The sequence below is a fragment of the Brassica rapa genome, chromosome A07 (assembly GCF_000309985.2).
Source record: "Brassica rapa cultivar Chiifu-401-42 chromosome A07, CAAS_Brap_v3.01, whole genome shotgun sequence".
Classification (NCBI taxonomy): domain Eukaryota; kingdom Viridiplantae; phylum Streptophyta; class Magnoliopsida; order Brassicales; family Brassicaceae; genus Brassica; species Brassica rapa.
Genome location: NC_024801.2, coordinates 21,555,078 through 21,576,912, shown reverse-complemented (window position 1 = coordinate 21,576,912; position 21,835 = coordinate 21,555,078). Strand labels below are relative to the sequence as shown.

General features: G+C 31.1%; 1 protein-coding gene and 1 long non-coding RNA gene across 4 annotated transcripts; one reads left to right on the top strand and one right to left on the bottom strand.

Annotated features, from left to right (window-relative positions):
- Positions 1 to 10,458: 10,458 nt before the first annotated feature.
- Positions 10,459 to 12,855, bottom strand: LOC103830798. Its single transcript, XR_625799.3, has 2 exons — positions 12,617 to 12,855; positions 10,459 to 12,528 (listed from the first exon to the last, which is right to left on the bottom strand). It is a non-coding gene; the product is annotated as an uncharacterized LOC103830798 (long non-coding RNA).
- LOC103830799 (transcription factor bHLH96) lies at positions 12,488 to 20,998 on the top strand. Of its 3 annotated transcripts, XM_033275269.1 has the most exons (6): positions 12,488 to 13,201; positions 13,682 to 14,086; positions 14,803 to 19,280; positions 19,373 to 19,435; positions 19,542 to 20,670; positions 20,769 to 20,998. In XM_033275269.1, exons 1-3 carry the CDS (start codon positions 12,728 to 12,730, stop codon positions 14,896 to 14,898), a joined length of 975 nt encoding a protein of 324 aa, XP_033131160.1. In that variant the 5' UTR covers positions 12,488 to 12,727; the 3' UTR covers positions 14,899 to 19,280; positions 19,373 to 19,435; positions 19,542 to 20,670; positions 20,769 to 20,998. The 3 variants fall into 3 exon arrangements, with proteins under 3 accessions (XP_033131160.1, XP_009104863.2, XP_033131161.1); XM_009106615.3 differs by having other exon boundaries at positions 19,373 to 20,670; positions 20,769 to 20,969; XM_033275270.1 differs by having other exon boundaries at positions 14,520 to 19,280; positions 19,373 to 20,670; positions 20,769 to 20,969.
- Positions 20,999 to 21,835: the final 837 nt, after the last annotated feature.

The window sequence follows — 21,835 nt, the reverse complement described above, 5'->3', positions numbered from 1 at the left end:
ATATATATATATATATATATATATGGATATACGCTTTCAACACGTACCCGCTTCCTAATTTTTTTAAAAATCTCACTTCTACGCTTCTATACGCTTTCGCTTCCACGTACCCGCTTCCGTTTCCATGTAACATAGGTTATTACAAAGTCTTACGAAAACAACACAAACTAATACCTAAAGTTATAATATATTTCATATGAAGATTAATATGCCTTCCATGCATATATTTAAATTTTACTAACTATTCCATTTCTCTAAATCCCCTAATCAATGATGTAGGAATTAAACCTAAAATTAAAATAATTTTATAATTTTGAAAAATAATTTTTAAAATGATAATAAAATTTGATAAATTTATTAAAATATATTTTAATATCTAAACTATATATTTAAATTATTATAAAAATCCGGCGCGTAGCGCCGGAAAACCACTAGTTATTCCTAATATTTCTGTAATATTGAACAAAACGAAGATCAATATATGTTTGTCCACCATCAAATCATTGGGCTTCATGGATTTATATTAATAGCATGTGATGACTGCTGAGGTTAGTCATTTATTTTAGCCCAAACATATGTACTGTTGTGATCTGGTATATATATTGACACATTAACATCCAGTTATCTCCACCCAATGTTTTATATTCTTTAAGACAAAAAGTTACGAACATAAACACATGATTCGAACAAGTACAGTCCTTGAGTTGGAATTTCAGGTTGCGAGATTTACGCTTAAGCCACATGCTAATCTCGCAGATTTATTTAAAAACGTAGATTAGGGTGTGTGTTTCCAGGGTGCTTAGTTGTAACCTATGCCTTTGTGTTAATAAATTTATCACCGCAAATATATATTTTGGATATTCTGAATTTAATAACTACAAATTGCAACATCATGCATTTTCGTGCGTATTACATGTCCAGGGTAGCTATTAAACATCATCACAAAACGTGCATATTTGTCTTAACTGACTTTTCCAAAAAATAATAATCTTATTTCAATTTCTAACCCTACTAGTTTTCTGGACCCTAATGTGTTGAAAGTATATTTTTTAAATATGATGTGATAGAGATTATTTGAGATACGGACCATCTATCCATTTTCACATGACATGATTATATTATTGATTATATATCTGATTGCTTGTTAATTATTTTCTTATTAGATAATTTTTAAAGATGACGAAAAAGCACGATATTATCAAGAAGATCAAAATTAATAAACTAGAGAATTATCTCAACAACCAAGAAAGCACTATAGGATTGTTGTAGTTCATGTGTTATCTGCAATTTTAAAATGTAAATATCTCGTTATGTATTCTAATATTCTCACATTTTATAGATCAAGTTATAAATACCCAGCAAATTTGGTAATCTTCAAGATCTGTAGAATAAATCTTTTCATAATTTTCCTTTTATAATATCAAAACTGTAGACGAGATTTTAAAATTGAATCGCCGTTCACTAGTCAAACAATGTGCGTAGAATGATCTGGATACATGCACGTGTTTTCTTTGTTCCCCTGGAGAACCTAATCGTAACTTATTAATTTTGACCTTCTTTATTCTAGACTTCTATTAGTTTCTGAACTTTCGACGCAAATGTTTTTGTTTTGCATCCACGTTGAAATCCAGTTTTCATCTTCGATATCGACGATATGTTGGCTTTATTTTCATGAAGACCTTAATGTATTTGCAGGGTGTGACTTAATTTGTTTTGGAGAAACATTTGCATTAAAATATATACTAGATAAAGTTCAAAGTAAAATCTAGTTTAATTTGTAGTGTATTTATGTGTTATAAGAGAGAACACATCCATATTAGAGTATTTGTATAATGTATAGCTAGGACTATTTTGTCTATCGGGAAATTCGCATAAAAAACCATTCAACTAAAAATTTGACGAAATAAAGCCTTAATTTTAATTCTGTTAACGTCGGTCAGTTTTCGTCACGGTATTTTAGACGGATGATGACATACATTAACCTAAAATTTTATGAAATCCCTATTCCAATAAACCCCACTAAGTTTTTTGTTCAATCATAGTTTAATTCAAGTTGAACACGAATCTGATAAAATTGCATAAAGACAATCTTTATTAACATAAAACTATCACACTATTCAAGAAAAAACATCTTCGTTCTAAGTAAAGAATAGTATATAAATATTAAATTGCATACCATCAGAACCCTAAAACCGTATGGAATGTCTTGCGGGAAATTAAAGTCATTATCGACATTTTAAAGATTATTGAGCAAATAGAAAAACGATTTATATATTGAGTATTCAGTGTTTGATATTCACGCTGTCGGGCTGAATCAACTGGTTTTGCGTATATTATACTAAAATAAGTTGTACGGATGGAGTATATATGAACAAAACATTTATTTTACATTTTAAATTTCATCACTATTCTGTCAAATTGAGTATTACTACTACTAACCAATAACTAACGTATTATACTGAAAACACCAAATACTGAAACATTTTTGAAATAAACAAGAGAAGACATCAATCTTTGGAAACCACTGTCCAGTACTACATAATAAGTTAATAAACCCATTTAAATAAAAACCATTTGTTTATGAAGAATAGATTCATCATGGATTTGATCAAGTGTAGGTATCATCTAGCTAGATGGGAAACAAAGACATTGGAAATGGAACTCCTGCAGAAAGCTACTCAACTTTTTTGATCGGAAATAGAGAGAGAGAGCTTCGGATTGTGTTATTAGGAAGTCACTCGGGAAAAGAGAAGCCAATGTTGGAGACTATTATTATGAGAGAAAGAGAGAGGAAGAGTGTTGTGACTTGTGAGGCACTCACATAGTCAAATTGCTCACTCTCCTCTCATTCTTGTTTCAAATTTACTTCTCTTTTTTCCGACAAATGGAAAAATCTAAGAAATTAAATTTTCGATTCAAATCAGTGAGAGAAAAAGAAAGTTGGTAAAATAGTAACGGCTTATTAATGATGTGGCTACCAATCGACTTTTTTTTTTGAAAAAATCACCAATCGACTTAAAACGGTTAAAAACTGGATGTTGAGATTATTTACTACTTGAATCGAAAAGACTACTTTGCATACATCTGTATATTGTTAATGTGTCATGTTATATGGACTGGATAGTAGTAGAGGGTGAATTGTCAAAATTAAGAACCAGTCTAACTTGGAAGAAAAACCAACCCGATTGGTTCCTAGTTGAAACCGATCTAAATATCTATATGCTTCGAGCTAGTTTTGTCTTTTCTCATTTCCGTTTAAAACATTACTTTTATTTTTTAAGTTTATTAACAGTTTTAGTGAATATTTCATTTACTTAATTAATAATTTGAGCATCTGAGATAAAATATTTTGAATAACTATTATTTTAAAATATTCTTTTCAAATCTTATATTTCACAATATTGTTATAATATTTAAGGTAATTTAATATTTTGAATAAAGATTGTTTGTGGCAAATAAAAATTTATTGTTAAAATATTAATAAATAAAAAGAAACATACATTCAATAAAATTTCTAGGAAATTTTCCAAATTTCAAAAAAAAAAATCACATGTAAAAAAGTTGATTTTTAAAAAAAAATTATTGAATTCATGATTTTTTTACATGTTACGACTAGAGTTTTATATCTAGTGTACACGAATAGGTTAGGGTTTCAAGTTTTCACCGGTTCGTGTACACTAGATCATTTTTTTAAAAAAAATTGCTCATGTATATTAAAAATAATCTAAAAATTAATATCAAGACCTTTTTAAAAAAAACATCCAATGAACTGAAAGTGTTATTATCTGCATGTTTGCTCCTTATTGTTATGTAAGTCATTGACGTTGTTGCAAAGTCTTGTAGAGATTTTTCAAAAAAAAAAAGTCCTGTAGAGATATCATGTTAATGGTTAGAGTTTTGACGACCCTTGCAAAACTATCAAACGATTTTGCTGGGCTTTACAAATCGTTAAATCTTTTCCTATTAAGATATTTAGACCATTTCCAATTGGAAGTTTTTCAATCAGAACTCCTCTACTAAAATTAAAGAAATAAAAAAAAGAAATTAAGAGGGAGAGTGAAAAGATGTTTTAAAAACCTTTGTTTTAGAACAATTTCTAAACATTTTTCGTTCACATGTTATGGAACTAACATTTTAATGATTTAAAAAATATCAAATTTAATTGCACAACTAAAATATAAATATTTTTATTTTTTTAGCATCTTACATGATTTTAATGGTCGGAGATGGTCTTATATAGTTGGATGGTTTTGAAATTATGGTATCGTTTTATGTTCAAGAGAAGAAAACTATAGGTACACGGACTCAAAGGCGACAGCAGAATCATAGGTTATGATTTATTTTGAGATCTATCATTTTCCAAATAGGATTCTTTTGGTGAAATGATTTATTTTTTTCGCTGTGATCATTTTGCCGGGTCACATTAAAGATCTTTGTCCCTCGATTGGTTCAAGTGACGAACCAATTTTGTTACATAGCAAACCTAAGTCGTATAATAGACATCCAATTCTCACATGAAGTTCGATAAACAAGACTATAACATACAAAATAAGTTGGCTATATCTTCTTTAGTTTTTAGTTACACATGTCAACATCAGGAATAATTTGCTTAAACGTGACATGATAACACTAATAAAGCAATTACCCCACACGCCGACCGAAATGTTATACTTATTGCTATCCGTGAATTTTGTTTTATGATTAATTTTGACCGTGTAATTGAAAAGCAAATGTGACTGTTAGTGTTAACTGTGGTCACTTTTAAATTCAGGTTTTTAATTTGAACATTTTAGATGAATTAATGCTATATTTATCTTTTCCAGAACATGAATAATTTGATAGCCTTGTAATTTTAATACAAAAGTCAGATTGTAAACTCGTAAAAAGTCTAAAATTCCACATTTATTTATTCTGCAGTTGAAAATAAAAATTCTGACATTCTAGACAGTAGATTTTTAAATTGGTATAACAGACTATTGGATAGCAAATTTTAAACTTTGACTGAAAGGTATATCTAGTGCAATTTTTATTAGTGAAAAATGTGTTACTCCTGATAACGCTATGAAACTGCCAATCAGGTGAAATTACATTTTCCTACATTTACTCTAATTACTATTCAATCAAAAGAAAACTTAGGGTCTGACTGGTTCAAACGCAGCGGTTGCGGCTGCGGATGTTTACGGTTGCGGGTGATTGCGGTTTCTAGCGGTTTTAAGAGATTTGTACGACTGGTTCTGCGGTTAGAAATTGGTGCGTTTGCGGGATACTTATGACTGGTTAACTACCAAATACAGCAGCGGTTAAATAATAAATTAACAATATTTACATTTTATATAATTATAAAAATATCAAAAATCATAATATTATAATAAATATGTAAATTATATTTTCAAAGTTATAGTTTTAAATTTATAAAATTATACAAAATATTTTTATTTTAAAATTTTATAATATTAATTAAAATATAATAGATATATTTTAGTATTTTTATAATTTTATTTTAAAAAAGTTATTGCATATTTTTATTTTTGTATTTATATGGTTTTAAAAAAAAAGAAAAAAATTTATCCTTCCGCAACCGCCCGCAACCGCAAACGCTAGCTGGAACCAGCTTTTGATTTTAAGAGGTTCGAAGCGGTTTGAAGCGATTTGTAGCGGTTTGTATGATTGTTTCGAAACGCTGTCAACCGCTACCAACCGCAAAAGCTGCGTTTACGGGTGGTAGCGAGAAAACCAGTCAAGCTCTAACACTCATCGTTGCGCTACATTTTATGAAAGTAACACTCTTATTTCATTTTTTCTCCTTTTTCTATGTTATTTATTACTTTTATTTCCACTTTATTTATTATTCTCATTAACTCCAAAAGTTCCTAATCAAACTCTAAACGGTAGATTATTGGATTGAACACCAAACTTAAAGCTGTATATTTTTATCAATTCTTCTTCTCTTTGCCATCTTATCAGTTTATCCCATCCGTCAGTAGAACAGCCCAGCTCTTCATCATTCCATTTTTTTTTTACGTGGCTTAACTCAGTTTATCATAAGTTCCTCTAAAGGCATCTCTAACTTTTCTCTATATTTATCTGCATATAATAGCATTTAGAAGTAAAATTATTCTAACCAATTTTTATTTATTTAGAAAGAAAGAAATAACATTTTTCTATTTTTATTCTATTTTTAAAAATGCTATTTTGAAAAAATACATGAAAGAAAAATCTCACATCCTTTATAGAAAATTTCTGTTTTAGAGAAAAAAGATAGCAAAATACATTAAAATAGTCTAATGTCTAATTCACCTAAAACAGTGGTGGATGAAGATGTAGGAGAAGATCACGAGTCCACCAACTAAAAAATGCATGCAAAACTCGATATATATACAACCAGTGCCGGGTTAAGTAAGAGGATAACAATATATTTGTCCAGGGTCCATTTAAATTCATGTAAATCTAGTGATATAAAGGACTCATATATTTACACAATATTTTAAAAGTATAATACTCTAAGTTCTTTTATATTTCAAAATACAAACTAATTAATAAATTTAGATAAGTTGTTTTATATTCTTTTGATAATAAAATTATATTTAGTTAATTGTAGGACCTAAAAATATTTTTGCTCAAGAGTTTTTCCTATTGTTAAGTCGGACATGGATACAGCCTAAAACTTATGCAAAATGAAAGTAAAATGTATATGCTTTAAATCTGAATGATGCGGTATGAAATCAAAATCAACAAAAACATGAATAATAAAACAAATAAAATCCCAAATATCAATAACATGTTCCTTAGTGCCCTGGTAAAGTTAGATTACATTAAAAGACAGCATCCTACTATATAAAAGTTACTAATTTTGAGGCTTCTTAGAAGTGCCACATAGGACAAAATATTCTTCACCAATCAAACTGCCACGTCATCGCGAATGTTTAGATGATGGGTCTCGAACCATCCAAACCCATCAAAATAGTCAGTCCATTGTATAACTTATAGCTTCTTTTTCTTTAGTCTACTCGCCTCAGACGTCTCCAACGACTCCAAAACTGTTCGTCTACCCAACTTCATCGGTGTAACTCCTACGACTACAACAATGGCACTTCAATGCTCCATTATAACTCATCAAGTGAAGACTCTTTGTACCTCTCCACATCACTCCTCTCAATCTCTTGTCCAGTTCCTTAAATTTGATTTGTCACAAAAAGTCAGTGCATCAGATAGTTTTTGAAATTCAAATAATATTAAGTGTTTTCCTGCACCATGTGCAGCATAAATCGTACTATATAAAAGTTACTAATTTTGAGGCTTCTTAGAAGTGCCACATAGGACAAAATATTCTTCACCAATCAAACTGCCACGTCATCGCGAATGTTTAGATGATGGGTCTCGAACCATCCAAACCCATCAAAATAGTCAGTCCATTGTATAACTTATAGCTTCTTTTTCTTTAGTCTACTCGCCTCAGACGTCTCCAACGACTCCAAAACTGTTCGTCTACCCAACTTCATCGGTGTAACTCCTACGACTACAACAATGGCACTTCAATGCTCCATTATAACTCATCAAGTGAAGACTCTTTGTACCTCTCCACATCACTCCTCTCAATCTCTTGTCCAGTTCCTTAAATTTGATTTGTCACAAAAAGTCAGTGCATCAGATAGTTTTTGAAATTCAAATAATATTAGGTGTTTTTCTGCACCATGTGCAGCATAAATTTTTTAAAAGTTAAATTATATTTAAAATGAAATTTATTAATATTATATATTTTATTATTTTTGACTAATATTTAATATAAAGTTGATTATTTTTGCGACTATAATGTTTGCTATTGTGATCAACACCTTTTTACAGTACTCTGTCTGTATCTTTTTTTATTAGTCATCTTCATGTTCTTTTTTTTTTGGTAAAATTATTAAAAAAAAGAAGACTGAAGCTAAAATTAATCTTTTTGTTCTTGATCATTCACGTTATCTTCAAAGTCAATAACATGGCCAACGTAAATGATCGACGTTGAGATTTCAGCTTTTCTGATTTTTACTATTTTAATGTTTCAATATAATTTAAATATTCTCTTTGTTTTATAATATAATGGTTTAAAAGTATTTTTTGTTTCACTATATAATTTTTTTTTTATATTTTTTTTTGGTAGGGAAATTGTTTTTATATTTCAATGTAACTTTATATTTATTGGATATTGTGTGGCCAATTAAATTATGTAAATTACTGTGTAATTGATTAAATTTATATATTAAATGACAGTTTTCTAAAGCAATAACTTTTAAATATTACAGATTTTAATTAAAAATGATTACATTTTGAAACAGATAGAGTAATCTATAAACTAACTCTATATAGATATGAGGACAAAATTGTAAAGAGGTCTCATCTTGAATTTCTCTCATTCTATGCATTCCTAATTGGGAGGAGATAATCAACATCTAATTTTATGTTACTCTCAGTATATTAGAAATGGTCGAACCGTAAACTAATTAAGGATGATGTAAGTAAGACATAAAGATGTATTTCCAGTTATCACAAATATAGAATCAACTGACAACAACTTAATTATGTCCAGCGTAGGACAACATAGAAGAGTTTTCATACCTTCTAATATTATAATATCTCACTATATTAGTGGTTAAATAAGTTTTCTCTAGCACAAATACTCACTCCATTCTTAGAGTTTAAACTTTTCTATCTCATGATATTAGTAATTTGATCCAAAAAAGAAGAAACGGTCGAACTGTACGTATAATTAGAAAAAGAAAACAAACAAAAATCAACCGACGACTTAAGGTATATGAAACAAAATTTGGAAATATCAATTCTCTGCAATTAAAGAATAATGCGATAAAATTGTAAAAATACAAAATAAAACAAAAAAATACACAGAAAAAAGATTTAGGAAAATAAAATCATAATATAATTTCCTTAATTGATAGTGCTTAGCTACACTAAAAAGTCTAAATTTACAACATACACAGTTTTATTTACATCTTTAAACCTATTATCTGATTAAAATGATTTTAAAAAAAGTGCCAGCACGAAGAGTTAAAAAATATACTATAAAATATAATACATAACGTTAAAAATACATTATCACTGATCACTAAAAAAATCATGTTAGTAGTAATAAAAATGAAATGACAACACATTTATTAAAACCATAGAACGACACGCAATAAGGTGTTATTAAATATACAAATTACAAATTAAATATGCTCAACGCAAACACACATAAAAATGAGACATCATATTTGGATATATTTAAATAAATAATTTTAAATATATTATATTCTTGATAATTTTAAAATTACTTAAAAAGAAACTAAATTATTAAAAAATTAATATACAAATAAAACTAAAGCAATATTTTGTAACGTCAAAATAATAAATGAATAAAAAATATAGTATTTTAATAAAATAGATTTTAGATTTTAAAGACTTCTAATTCATGTAATATTACAAAATTCAAAATTTGTTTATTACAATTAATATTTTACATTAGATATATTAAAATAATATTCTAGATCGATATTCAATTGTCAGTTTTCAACTATTACACGTAAAAAAATATTGTTAAGTACGCTTTTTTTTTTTGAAAAAGAGGTTTATATTTTAAGTAGGTTATTGGAATACTTTTTCTTTTCGTAAATTTATTCGAGATGAGATTCCGATCTTTTAAACTAAGATAATTTGTGTTCTATACATAATTATATATTTTTTACATAACTCTAAAATTTTGGACTTGATTCTTCATATTTTATTAGTTAATTGTGTTGCATATAATAGAAATATTTACTTCAAACTAAAAATATAAAAAAAATAATTTTAAAAATTAGTTATATATAATTTAATATAGAAAAATTCACATACAAATAAAAATGATAAATGTAACAAATTTAAATATATTATCCGCGCGTAGCGCGGAGAAAGGATCTAGTATGATGTAAAATATATAGATAAATTGAAGAGTAAATTAGCTAAATATACTAACAAAGGTGGGATATCATTGAATGGGGGAAAATAGTAATGTTGGGAGGAAGAAAATTGGAGGGATATAGGGTATGGAATGCAAATAGGGAAAAAGTGGTATATAGGGAGTACAAATTCTCTAAATTGAAATACCATACATCTAAATGAAAAACGACATTTTTTTATTCAACTAATCTCAAATATCGTATTAAGTAGTTCTTTTAAGCACACTAATTTTGAGATTCAAACTCTTAACATTAAAAACAGAATCAAAAGAAATAAGATTCACACATGATATATAATCAAACACCTGAAACTAAATACAAATGTAAACCAAAAACTTATAGAGTAAAGTTGTTTGCACGAAACGCAAACAAACCCTAGTACTCGTTATAATTGTGTGTTATCCAAAGTGAGTTCTTATTGTTGTTGATGCTCTAATTATTAAATAAATAATTTTGTTTTCCTTTAACTTGTTTTGCCTATTTTTCTTTGTTTTTTTTTTTTGAAAAGGTCGTATTTTTCTTTGTTTGTACCTTAAAGTTACACATACTCGTTTAAAACATTTATTCTCATTTTGTAGATAAACTTCCAAAACAATAACAAATTGTCTGAAGACTTGTATAAATTTCTTTTTCATATTATATAGCATATGTATATCCTATTTTCTATAATGTACTTTTCTGCTATATTGCTTCTCATAGAAAAACGTTTTAAATCCGCCTATATATAGTTTGTACAGTGAGAAACTATATCATTATGCTATATATATATAGCGTATTAAGAGTATCTTCATCCATATTTCATATTTTACTTTATAATAGATTTGAAAACAGAGTAATATTTTTTTGTTTGTTAATTATTCTGTTTCGTTCCATTTTATAGTAAAATATGGAATGGAGTTAAAATACTCTAATGGCCACAAAAATAGTTGGCCATAATGAATGTTCAAAAAAAAAGGTGCCTATATGCGTAGACAGAGCCACACATCCATATACGACGATTCTTATATCATTTTTAACTGTCCAAAATATAACAACAATGTTTTCTCTTGGAAAATAACCCTAATATATTATGTAACTATTATGACTTTTCATTATGAATAATGCTATTCTCATTGTTACTGTAACATTTGTGGCTACATGTTCATGTATTAATAAATTTATGTTTATACTCTTTGTTTAAAATAAATATCCACCATATTATCTCAGCATAATGTTCAAATTTAAATTTAGGTGATATAACGTCTAAAGTGTTTTATAACACTACCAAGAACGGTTGGTAGTCACTTTGCCTCGATTTCTTTTCCTTTTTAGCAGACTTTGATAGTAAAATGTCACTTTGTAATGTTAAAAAATGTCACTTTGTTTACATATACACTTTTTATCTTCGGAAGTTTTTCTTTTTATAATTTGTGAGAATAGTATAAACAAAAATCTCAACATGTAATTATATTTGTTTGATAGACAAAATTAACATGGATCATACTCACGGAAAACAAATATATCATTAACAAGCATAATCATGATAAAAAAAATCTATTATATTATACCGAAATTTTTATAAACTTATTACGTTTACTTTGTGTAAATTGTATTCTTTGAAATCTTAAAGAATCGTGACAGATAATTTTTCAGAAAATTCTCATATACAAATATTGTAAACAATTGTCACAAAACTATATATATTTATTTTAAGTTGTTAGGACTAATTAAAATTCGTAAATATATAATACAATTTAATATACATATGTCTTGGGTTGAAAACGAATGTTTACTCTATAGATATCCAGATCCAGTAGTTGTAGCTATTTAAAGGAAATAAGCTTTCGGACCCATGCATGATATTTTATGTTTCTCACGGTTATTCATTACGGGTTATGTGATAAACGATACGATTTCATAAAAAGAATAAATCAGCTAGCGGTCATTGTCACCGCACGATTCGCGAAAATATACTCGTATAAATAAGCCTTTCATTACGAACCTTTAAAGCTTTGCCGTCGGCTGATACATAGAAACAAAGAAAAACATTTGACATTAAGCTCACTATCTCTGAATATATAGAATAGAAGCCCCAAGTATTAATTGAACACCTAAAAGGTGGCATACGAAATGATAATGGGGATTATCAACCCAAAAATCCCCAAATTGCGCGACTAATTTGATTATAACGACTCACATGATATACGGCAAAAAACATTAATTCATAGCAACGTATAAAGTTTGAGACTGCAACTTGTTATAGTTCTCTCTCCTGGAACATGAGTGTAACTAGACGAAACCCAAAGCCTGCAAAAACACGCAGAATCTTTTCTTTGGTTTTTAGACCGGTCTATAATCTCACGTGCAAAACAAACCATATAACACCTCTCTCTATATCTTATACTTTTCATAACTCAACTGGTTTGGATTTTCTTTGAGACTTATTCTGTTCTTTTTTAAATATATATATGTCAGCTTTATAAACCTCACAAGCTTCTTCTCTCTTCCATCGATCCAAACCACAACTTTGTTTGACCTTCTTGTATCTTTTCTCTCTTTCCTTTCTTCTTCAATTTTGCTGAGATTTTAGAGAAAAGTTTTCTATTAATTTATTTTTATTGTAGAGGTATAATATTACAAGTTTAATTTCCCTAGTGTGTCTTTACCTTTTGCCTTGTCTCCCTCACGAGACAAAAAGAGAAAGACAAACACTTTCTGTCTTTCTTTTCTTCCTCTCTCTCTCTTGCTCCGACCCCTTTCAAAATTTGTAGCTAATTATGGCCTTAGAGGCTGTTGTTTACCCACAAGATCCATTCTCCTACATATCTTACAAAGATTATCAGTTTCACGACTTATACTTTCAACAAGAAGAAGATCGAGATCCACTAGAAACCAAGAACAACGTTAAGCTAGGGCAAGAACAAAGACAAGGGTTTGAGAGTATTTATTATAACGGCAACAGCGGAGATAACAATGATGATTATAACTACAACGATCACAAGGATCTTCAAAGGCCACGGGACGACCTTCCTTATGGATCTATCGTCGATACGGAGAACCAGCCTCCAACGTCTGTTTTAGCGACGGGAGAAGGGAGGAGAAAGAGGAGGAGGACGAAGAGTAGCAAGAACAAGGAAGAGATCGAGAACCAAAGGATGACTCACATCGCCGTCGAGAGAAACCGTCGGAAACAAATGAACGAGTACCTCGCCGTTCTCCGTTCTCTCATGCCACCTTCTTATGCTCAAAGGGTTAGTCTCTACACCAAACTATATTTGTATACGTGTGTGTGTATGAGCGCGTGAAATCTTTTCTTAACACGTGAAGAAAATAAAAGAAAAAGGCAAAAGCCTATGTTCTAGACTTCTAGTTTCATTTGGATATACATAGGCTATATGCATGTATAGTCTGTGTATGTTTAACAATAATTAACTTTGATAAAAATGATGAATGATTGAAAGCCGTTGTGTAAATACAACGAATGTCTTTATTGTTTTCATAATATCAAAAAAAGAAAAGATCATGTAGTCTATATAGATGAAGTTTTGGGTAGTAAAACTATGGGAGCATAAATAAAGTCTTGAACATCTTTGCACAAAAAAGGACTATATATATCATATATGCATGATAAAGTTGTGACATAATATTTAAATATTAAAGGTAGATTGTTTTTGAAAAAACCTTTTTGCAATTTCTATGGGCTTAAACCTATGGTTGGTGGTGGTTGAAAGGGAGATCAAGCGTCAGTAGTAGGCGGAGCCATTAACTACTTAAAGGAGCTTGAGCATCATTTACAATCAATGGATCCTACGGTAAGCACCCCTGCCACAAAACAGGCTGGTGACGGCGCCGGTGACCAGATGAACACGATTGCCGCCAGCTCATCTGGACCGTTCTCAGATTTCTTCGCATTTCCTCAATACTCGAGAAGGCCTTCCTCGTCGTCTGTGGCTGAGGGAACGGCGGAGATAGAGGTGACGATGGTGGAGAGCCATGCGAATGTGAAGATACTTGCGAAGAAGAGACCAAAACAGCTTCTTAAACTGGTGGCATCGATTCAGAGCCTAAGGCTTACTGTTCTTCATCTCAATGTTACCACTCGTGACGACTCCGTCCTCTATTCCATCAGTTTAAAGGTACATTTCTTATCAACCACTTTTTTTTTTCCCACTATTTATAGCTTCATAACCAAACTAGAGTTAGTGACATATCATATTTAAGGTTTTATATTTTGTTGGAAAGCCAAAATAAGGTGGTATTAGTGGATCACTAATATAATAACCGTTCTGGATTTTTTTTTTTTGGGAGTCAATGATTCATTGGTTCTTCCATCACAAAAGTTTTATTCATAATACTTATCTTTTTTACACATTTGATTTGTCTCTTATTTGTACGGCTTGTGGTTTAATTTGTCTGGGCCAAAACGGTTTTGAAGAACAATTTCGTATATTTCGTCTTTTACTTGGTTACTCAATTTCAATTATTGGGGAGTGGGGTCAAATTCATCAATTCTTATTTATTAAAAATACAAAACTTGAGTATCAAAATAATGATTCTTGTAAGAATCAGGGACCAGAAAGATGACATATGCCTATACATGTGTGTATGTGTGTACATGTGTACTTGTGGAAGTTTTGGTGGTCACAGTGACAGAGCTGTGGATGCACTGTGCACGGCAGAACGAAATGACGCCACTAGTTTCCGGACACATTCATAAGCCTCTTCCTCGAAATATATACATTTTCTTTTATTATTTTTTCACTTTACCTTTTTTAACTGTATCAACTCTTTTCATGTAATTTATACTTGAAGTTTACTTTAATTCTTTCTAATTGAAAATGGGTTGATTCAGGTTGAAGAAGGGAGCCAATTGAATACAGTGGAAGATATTGCAGCAGCTGTGAATCAAATCCTAAGGAGGATCGAAGAAGATTCATCCTTTAGCTAATATAGTTGAACTTTAGTATGACACATTTAGAGGAACTCTAAGTTTTCATGTGTTATCTTTTACTCGTTTCATATTAAAATAAAATAAAAATAAGTAACTTTTCATTGGTCTTTCCATATTTACTGCTTCACTTTTTCATGAATGATGATGCTTCATTTGTCCTTTCCTTTATAGCCTCTATTCAGTCCATCACTAAAATTTAGCATTTGCTTACCAAAACATGGCGAGTGTGTATAATTGTAATGGCAAGATGGTAAGCGACTGATTAGGAATTCTGTCTCGACTAAGCAGCAGGAGTTTTCGAAAATTAGATCTTATATAGTCTACTTACACTACAAAAAAATGAGTTATTTCAAACAGCTAAATTCGTTAGTTATTTGTCTGGAAAGTCTTTTTCGACGGATTTTCAACTGATTTAGCAGTAAGCGTAAATTCTTGAAGTTTTTTTCACAAACAAATACCCATCAAATTTTTTTGACGGAATTCTGATTGTTTTCTGGTTAATTCATTTAAATTTCATCAAAAATTTATGACAATTTTTTCACAAACAAATAACTGTCGTAAATTTATGACGAAATTTGATTTTTTAGATTATCCATTAGCAACAAAATCGGCCAGAAATTCCATAGAAAACAAGGTGTTTTCTATGTAGTGATTTATACATTATGTATAGGCGAGTGTCTCGATAGTATGATAATATCAATGAATCAAAAACTGATTGATATAAAGGTGTGATGTTTCTTGAAATAACTTAAGTACAAATATAAAATTCTTTGTTAGAAATTGTTCTAGGTGAGTAGCAAAGAATTTGAAGTATTTGAAGGGCTACTTTTACATTATAAAATCAAAACAATATATCTGGAATATGAGATAGTCACACTGCGGCCACGCGCGATTCAAGGACCTTGCTAAATGGTATGAGAAGACAGTCGAAAAATTGTAAAATATTCTATAGGTTAATAATGATCTTGCGTAAAATAAATTGAAAAAAAATTGATAATGTTCTTGCGTAAAATAAGATAGTTCAAGTGTTTTTCTTTTGTTTTTATTTACATTTTGTCCTTAATAAATTTATAAATAGAAAACAGAAGATTTACGATCATTTAACATGTTTACCCAAAAAAAAGAGATTTACGATCATGTCATATGATAATGCTGTTATTCACTTATCCTTGACTCTCTTTTTTCTTTTTGTCACGGTTATTCTTGACTCTCTTTCACCCTTATCATGATAATGATCCTGTTATATTTTGGTCGAACAGTTTATTTGTAACAAGACGATGATGATTGTCGTATCATGAAGACTTGTTAATGATCCTGTTATATTTTGGTCGAACAGTTTATTCTTGACTCTCTTTCACCCTTAACATGGATGTACAAAATTAGCAGTACGTGGGATTCATGGAACAAGACGATGATGATTGTCGTATCATGAAGACCTATCAAAGATCTCTCGAATCTATGTTTTTCACTTTCTGATTTAAAAAGCAAAAGCCAGAAAAAGTTAAAAAGTAAAAGTCTACTGATGTGATTACACAAAGTTAAAACTTATTCCCTCTACATATAGCTGACTGTTCTGTTTTAGCATCTTTTTCATGATTGGGATTTTGAATTACACGAACTTTTCTTTAACTTTGCCTTGGAGTAAATATTTGTTTGGATGTGACTGAGATTGATATATTTTCACACCGTTCATCAATATGATCTAAATGGTAAAAGACTTTCAGATAATCAGATTGATGATTGATCTGAAGCTGCATAATCTCCAACTTTTTTCTATCATCAAAGCTTCTATTCTTTTAAAAAAAACATCAAAGCTTCTATTACCATCAAAATTTTAATTTACAAGGAAAATGATGGTTATTGGTTAACATTTGCAATTCGCAAGAAAAAGACGGGTGAATGAGAGGCCCAATTCGTTAATTCAATTCAAATCCACTTGGACTATAATTTGATCTTTGCCCATACGGTAAACAGCTAAGGCCCCTTCATTGCGATACCAATTGCCACTTCTGAATTTGCGATACCAATTGCCACTTCTGAATTGGTCTGTGGTCCATTTCAAAATACGTGTAAATATTCAATACAAAACCAATACAAAATAAATATAAAAACATGAAGACTCGAATGGGATATTAAATAACCGGGGCTTCTAGCTTTAGTGGTAAAAAGTTTACAGCTGTGAGTATCACCACCTGGGTTCAAATCCCGGCCACTGGGGAATTAACATTTCGGTTTCGCCAAAGACAGATGATTGATACGTGGCAACACATGACTAGTTTGGATCACTTCTGTGAGGCCAGAATATCTCTGTATAATTCAAAAAAAAATGGATTATTAAATTTATATTTCCCGTAATAATTAATTTTAAAAAATGCGTTATATGGTCCATGGAATGCATCAACAATAATATTGGTCGGAGAACATGTTTATTTTATTTTGTTGATTACATTCTTTGTTGCCAAATGATTTAGTGTGTATATAGGGGTGGGTACTGATAAACTAAAATTAAATCTTATCTAGTGTCAAGTTAATAGTGATTGTTGTAGTACTTTAGATTCAAATTAAGAGGACTAGTTCACACTTATTCTTGTTGGATCAATATTTAGTTAAGATATGATGGGGTTTTGAATTGAAAGTAACGTAAGGAACAAGTAACACGAACTGGTGGAGATTTCAGATTAAAGAAAAGTCGACCTAGGGTGATTAATTCAAGTCACTTTAATCGTAAACCAAACAACTATTCAGGTTCAACTCAGACCAAGATTAGAACTCAGAACTCACGGTTAGAAGAGCACACTGTCGTGTAGTTGTTCCTTTCACCGATCTAAATCATCGCCTAAGATATCGCTTGGTCTGAGATCTGATGGCGAACCTTAGTGTATAAGTCCAATCTGTTCACATAAACACCCTAACAACTACTTTTGTGTGGCTTGGGATGTTATGCTCACTTATACTAGATCTAGCAATTTATGTCACTTTTGATACATAAGTTTAACCCAAGATCAAATACTAGGTGATCAGATTAGCACAAGCATTAATTAGTAAAGTATAAATGAAGACTATTAAAGCATAAAAGTATTTGTGTTTGGCTTAAGTTCTAGCCCTATAACACCCTAGATCAACTAGCCGTCTACTAAACCATAACACAAGAGACCAAAGACATTGATTTTGAATAATACCGCATGTAAATAAAGCAGAAATAAAGAGGATTCAAGGATAATCTTCTCTAGGTGAGAGAGATGGAGCCGTCTACCAATCACCCATACATTCACATCTGATAATCACTCGCCGCCAACTACGCCGTTTCATCTTCGTCCCAGGGCAAGACCCTCTATACAACACTGGTGGTCTTACTCCTTTTGAGCTCAGTTCATTTCCCATTGTCTTTTTCAGACGAGATTGTAGTAGCTCAAACGCTGATCGATGCTTCTTCTGTTGATCCTTGAGGGCTGAGGATGTCAAACTGTGTAGTGGTCTCGGCTCGTTTTTGTGTGAGCTTTCTTTGTTATCCAAGTAATACTCCAAATATTTTGGCTACTCAGGTCAACACATTCCTATGTTACTCTCTAATAGACATCAAATTATTACAGGAAGCTTTACTACATTAACAAAAACTATTATAATGTTGAACCATGTGATGTTATCATCTTAGTCTAAAACAAGACATGAACTGAGAAGTTCTGTAACAAGCAAGAACTAAAATGATCTTACTATTATAAAAGCACCAGTGGGTTATTAATATTATAAAGACATGAGCTGTTAGCCTGCAAAGTTTCTTCTCTTGAAGTTGGACTTGACTCATTCTACTAGAAACATCATCAGTAACCACATGGCATATCACATGATCCTCATCTCAGTCACATATATCTTCATGGCTAATAAGTGTAAATGAATGTGTATTCATATATTGATGAAAAAAGATGTGTAAACGTGAGGACAAATATTGGTCTACAAAATTAAAACTAGTGGCACAGCAGTCAAACTAGATCACGTGATTTGATCCCAAAGGTAACTTAGAACAATTATATAACGACAAGAGTTTCAATGTCGCTTACTTTTTGTAACTCAAACATAGCTTGCTACCCAAAAAATCTCAGTTCAGTCTCAGGAACAGAAGAGCCTAAGAGCTCCAAGAAAAGAGATTTCACAATGAAGAGATTCCATACATTGGTTTCGATTTCAGCAGCGCTGATTTTGTTACTTGTAGCACTGTCTAGCAGCAAGAATACTGTAGACGGTCGTCAGATGGCGGCAGCTTCCATGGACTTTGCTTCTAGTGAGGCTATGAGAGAGTTGCAGATGAACGAGGAGTCTCTAAGAGGTGAAAAAAATAGCTTCCGAAGAATCCCAAGGAGTGGCTCCAGCCCTATAAATAACAAGTAATCTCAAAAACACACCACACAGTTTTCAATCTTCACACATGTCAAATGATTTTCCTATATTGATACAGTGTATTTATTTTTTGTACCAGGAAGGGTCCAGTAACATATGTAGGAGCAAGTATAAAAAAGCAGATCGCATCAAGAGAACCATAGTAAATAAAAACAAAATTTCTCATGAATCTTTATAATTTTTGTTTGTAGCATAGAGTAAATCACAAGGCAGTTAAAAAACGATGTTATTTCCTTTCGCTTTTACAGTTTTACTCCAGTTTCGAATATACGTTTGAATTAAAATCTTGTAACGAGGAGACGAAGGCACTGACCACCCATGAACCCGACTCCATCGGCTTGCCCTGGCTCAAAAACGTCGCCACCCAATGGGAGTTCATAAAACATTTGTTTTCTCAGATCAACACAAGAGTTCTATATTGATAAATGAATTTATGAGATTGATAAAGTTCAAATGATTGCAGAAAGCTCCTCAACTCTAACACAATAGATTGTCATTTTTAGTTTAAAAATCATATGATTTTATGCATGAACTATGAAATTCATCAAGAAGCAAAACTCTAGAGCTACAATGAGCTCAACATAGACAAGACAGAAGAACTAGCAAGCGGCTGGTACAGACAACGAAGAAAACTAACTTAGCAATTTTATTTGGTCTTGTGCACTGCATAACTAGACCGGCAAGATATTCTTTTTCACCTTTTAATTATCTATTCAAAGCTTGTAACTAAAATACAAAGAAAAACAAAGCAGTTGATGACTATTATAAAGACATGAGCTGTTAATCAGTGAAGGCTAATCATCAGTGAATGAATGTGTTTGCATGTGTGTATGCGAGGACTAATCTGAAATCATTAGATTAAAGAAGATATCCTCACTATCTGAAATACAAGTGTAGAAGAATAAACATTATTGGCACAACAGTCAAACTAGATCACGTGATTAGATCCCAAAAAGTCTCTTAGAACAATAATACAATCTACAAAGCAACAAGAGTTTCAATCTCTCTCTCTCTCTCTCTTTTTTCTTTTTAACTCAAACATAGTTAGCTAACCAAAAGTTTCCTCAGCTGCAGCCTCAGAAACAGAACAACCTAAAATCTCCAAGATAAAAACATATCAAAAAGGAGTATTCACGATGAAGATGTTCCATACATCGGTGTCAACTTCAACAGCTCTGATTCTGCTACTTGTAGCTTTGTGTAGCACCAAGAATAGTGTAGAGGGTCAGCAGATGGCGCCAGCTTCCATGGCTATAGCTTCTGGTAAAGCTGTGAGAGATTTGCAGATAAACAAGGAGACAAAAGAAGAGTCTCCAAGAGTTGAAAAAATAGCTTCCGGAGAATACCAAGGAGGGGCTCTAACCCTATAAACAACAAGTAAAGTCAAAACCACACCAATCAGTTTTCAATGTTTAAACATATCTCTTTTTGAATGTGTACAATTGACACCAAGATTGTGTATTTTTTGGAACCAGGAACTATCCCCTCAAAGATGTTGGAGGAAGTAGGAAACAGAGCACCACCGAAAGAGAACCATAGATCCTTTTTTTTTTGTTCTCTTCGGTCCTCTTTTGTGTGTGTATAGAACAGTGTATCTAAACTTGTTTCTAGAAGCTGTAATGTAATTGAAGCATAAGAAACCATCCTATAAGTTTGATACTGTTACAGTTACTAGATTTGGCTAGGATTCATTAGCCCTCTATAAGTTCGTTTGGAATGTAATACCAAAAATATTGTTTGTACTAGGATTCATTTGAGGGTAGATCTAGCCAGAAAGGCTTTAACTATGATTTTTTTTTCTAGAAAATTCCTTAACTATGGTTATCTTCATTAAAAATTAGAGAAAAAAAATATGATAGAATAAGAACTCTATCTAACCTTCAAATTCTCAATCTATTTGAATGTCTATTTTTCAAGTCATCTTTGCCAAAGAGTGTCATATAACTAAAAGCTTGTTATGCATGTGTGTATAAGATTTTGTGAGAATTGAGAAAAAGTTGGGAAAAATACTGTGAACGTGCATGGAAAGCTAAACTTGGAGTTAAATCCAATGAAACTGTTTTGTAAACACAAGAAGAAAAGGAAACGTACCTTTCATGACTTGAAAATAAGTGTATTGAAGGATCAAACAACCCATGACACGCATATCTTTGCACCAGGTGCCAACTCCCATGGAGACTTATCTTGGCAACCAAGGTAGTACTTATCAAGAAACAGTAACCGTTGAACAATGAATGAAGGATTTATTATTTGTAGAGAACATACTGCACCAGCATAGGGTTCATAACACTGCAAAATCAGCTACAATTTTCTTTTAGAACATTTTAAAAAACTAAAGAAGATGTAAATTTTCAGTTAAAACCTTTTGTTCACGACTCTGAAGCCTTTGGCTAACCGCTATCAGAGAAACCACAGCACCTGACTTTACCTTGTTCAAGACGATTCTTGAATCTTGGAGCTAATTCTTCCCATATCGAACCCATCTTGCTTACAAAAGCAAGTAAACATAAGTTTGCCTCAGTATCCATTGTACTCTGCTTCA

What these genes read in the sequence shown, in the direction of transcription:
- LOC103830799 (XM_033275269.1), top strand. Translation starts at nt 12,728, where the DNA reads ATGGCCTTAGAGGCTGTTGTTTACCCACAAGATCCATTCTCCTACATA. An exon ending in CACCTTCTTATGCTCAAAGG is followed by an intron (nt 13,202 to 13,681) that starts GTTAGTCTCTAC and finishes GGTGGTTGAAAG; the next exon opens with GGAGATCAAGCGTCAGTAGT. An exon ending in TCTATTCCATCAGTTTAAAG is followed by an intron (nt 14,087 to 14,802) that starts GTACATTTCTTA and finishes GGGTTGATTCAG; the next exon opens with GTTGAAGAAGGGAGCCAATT.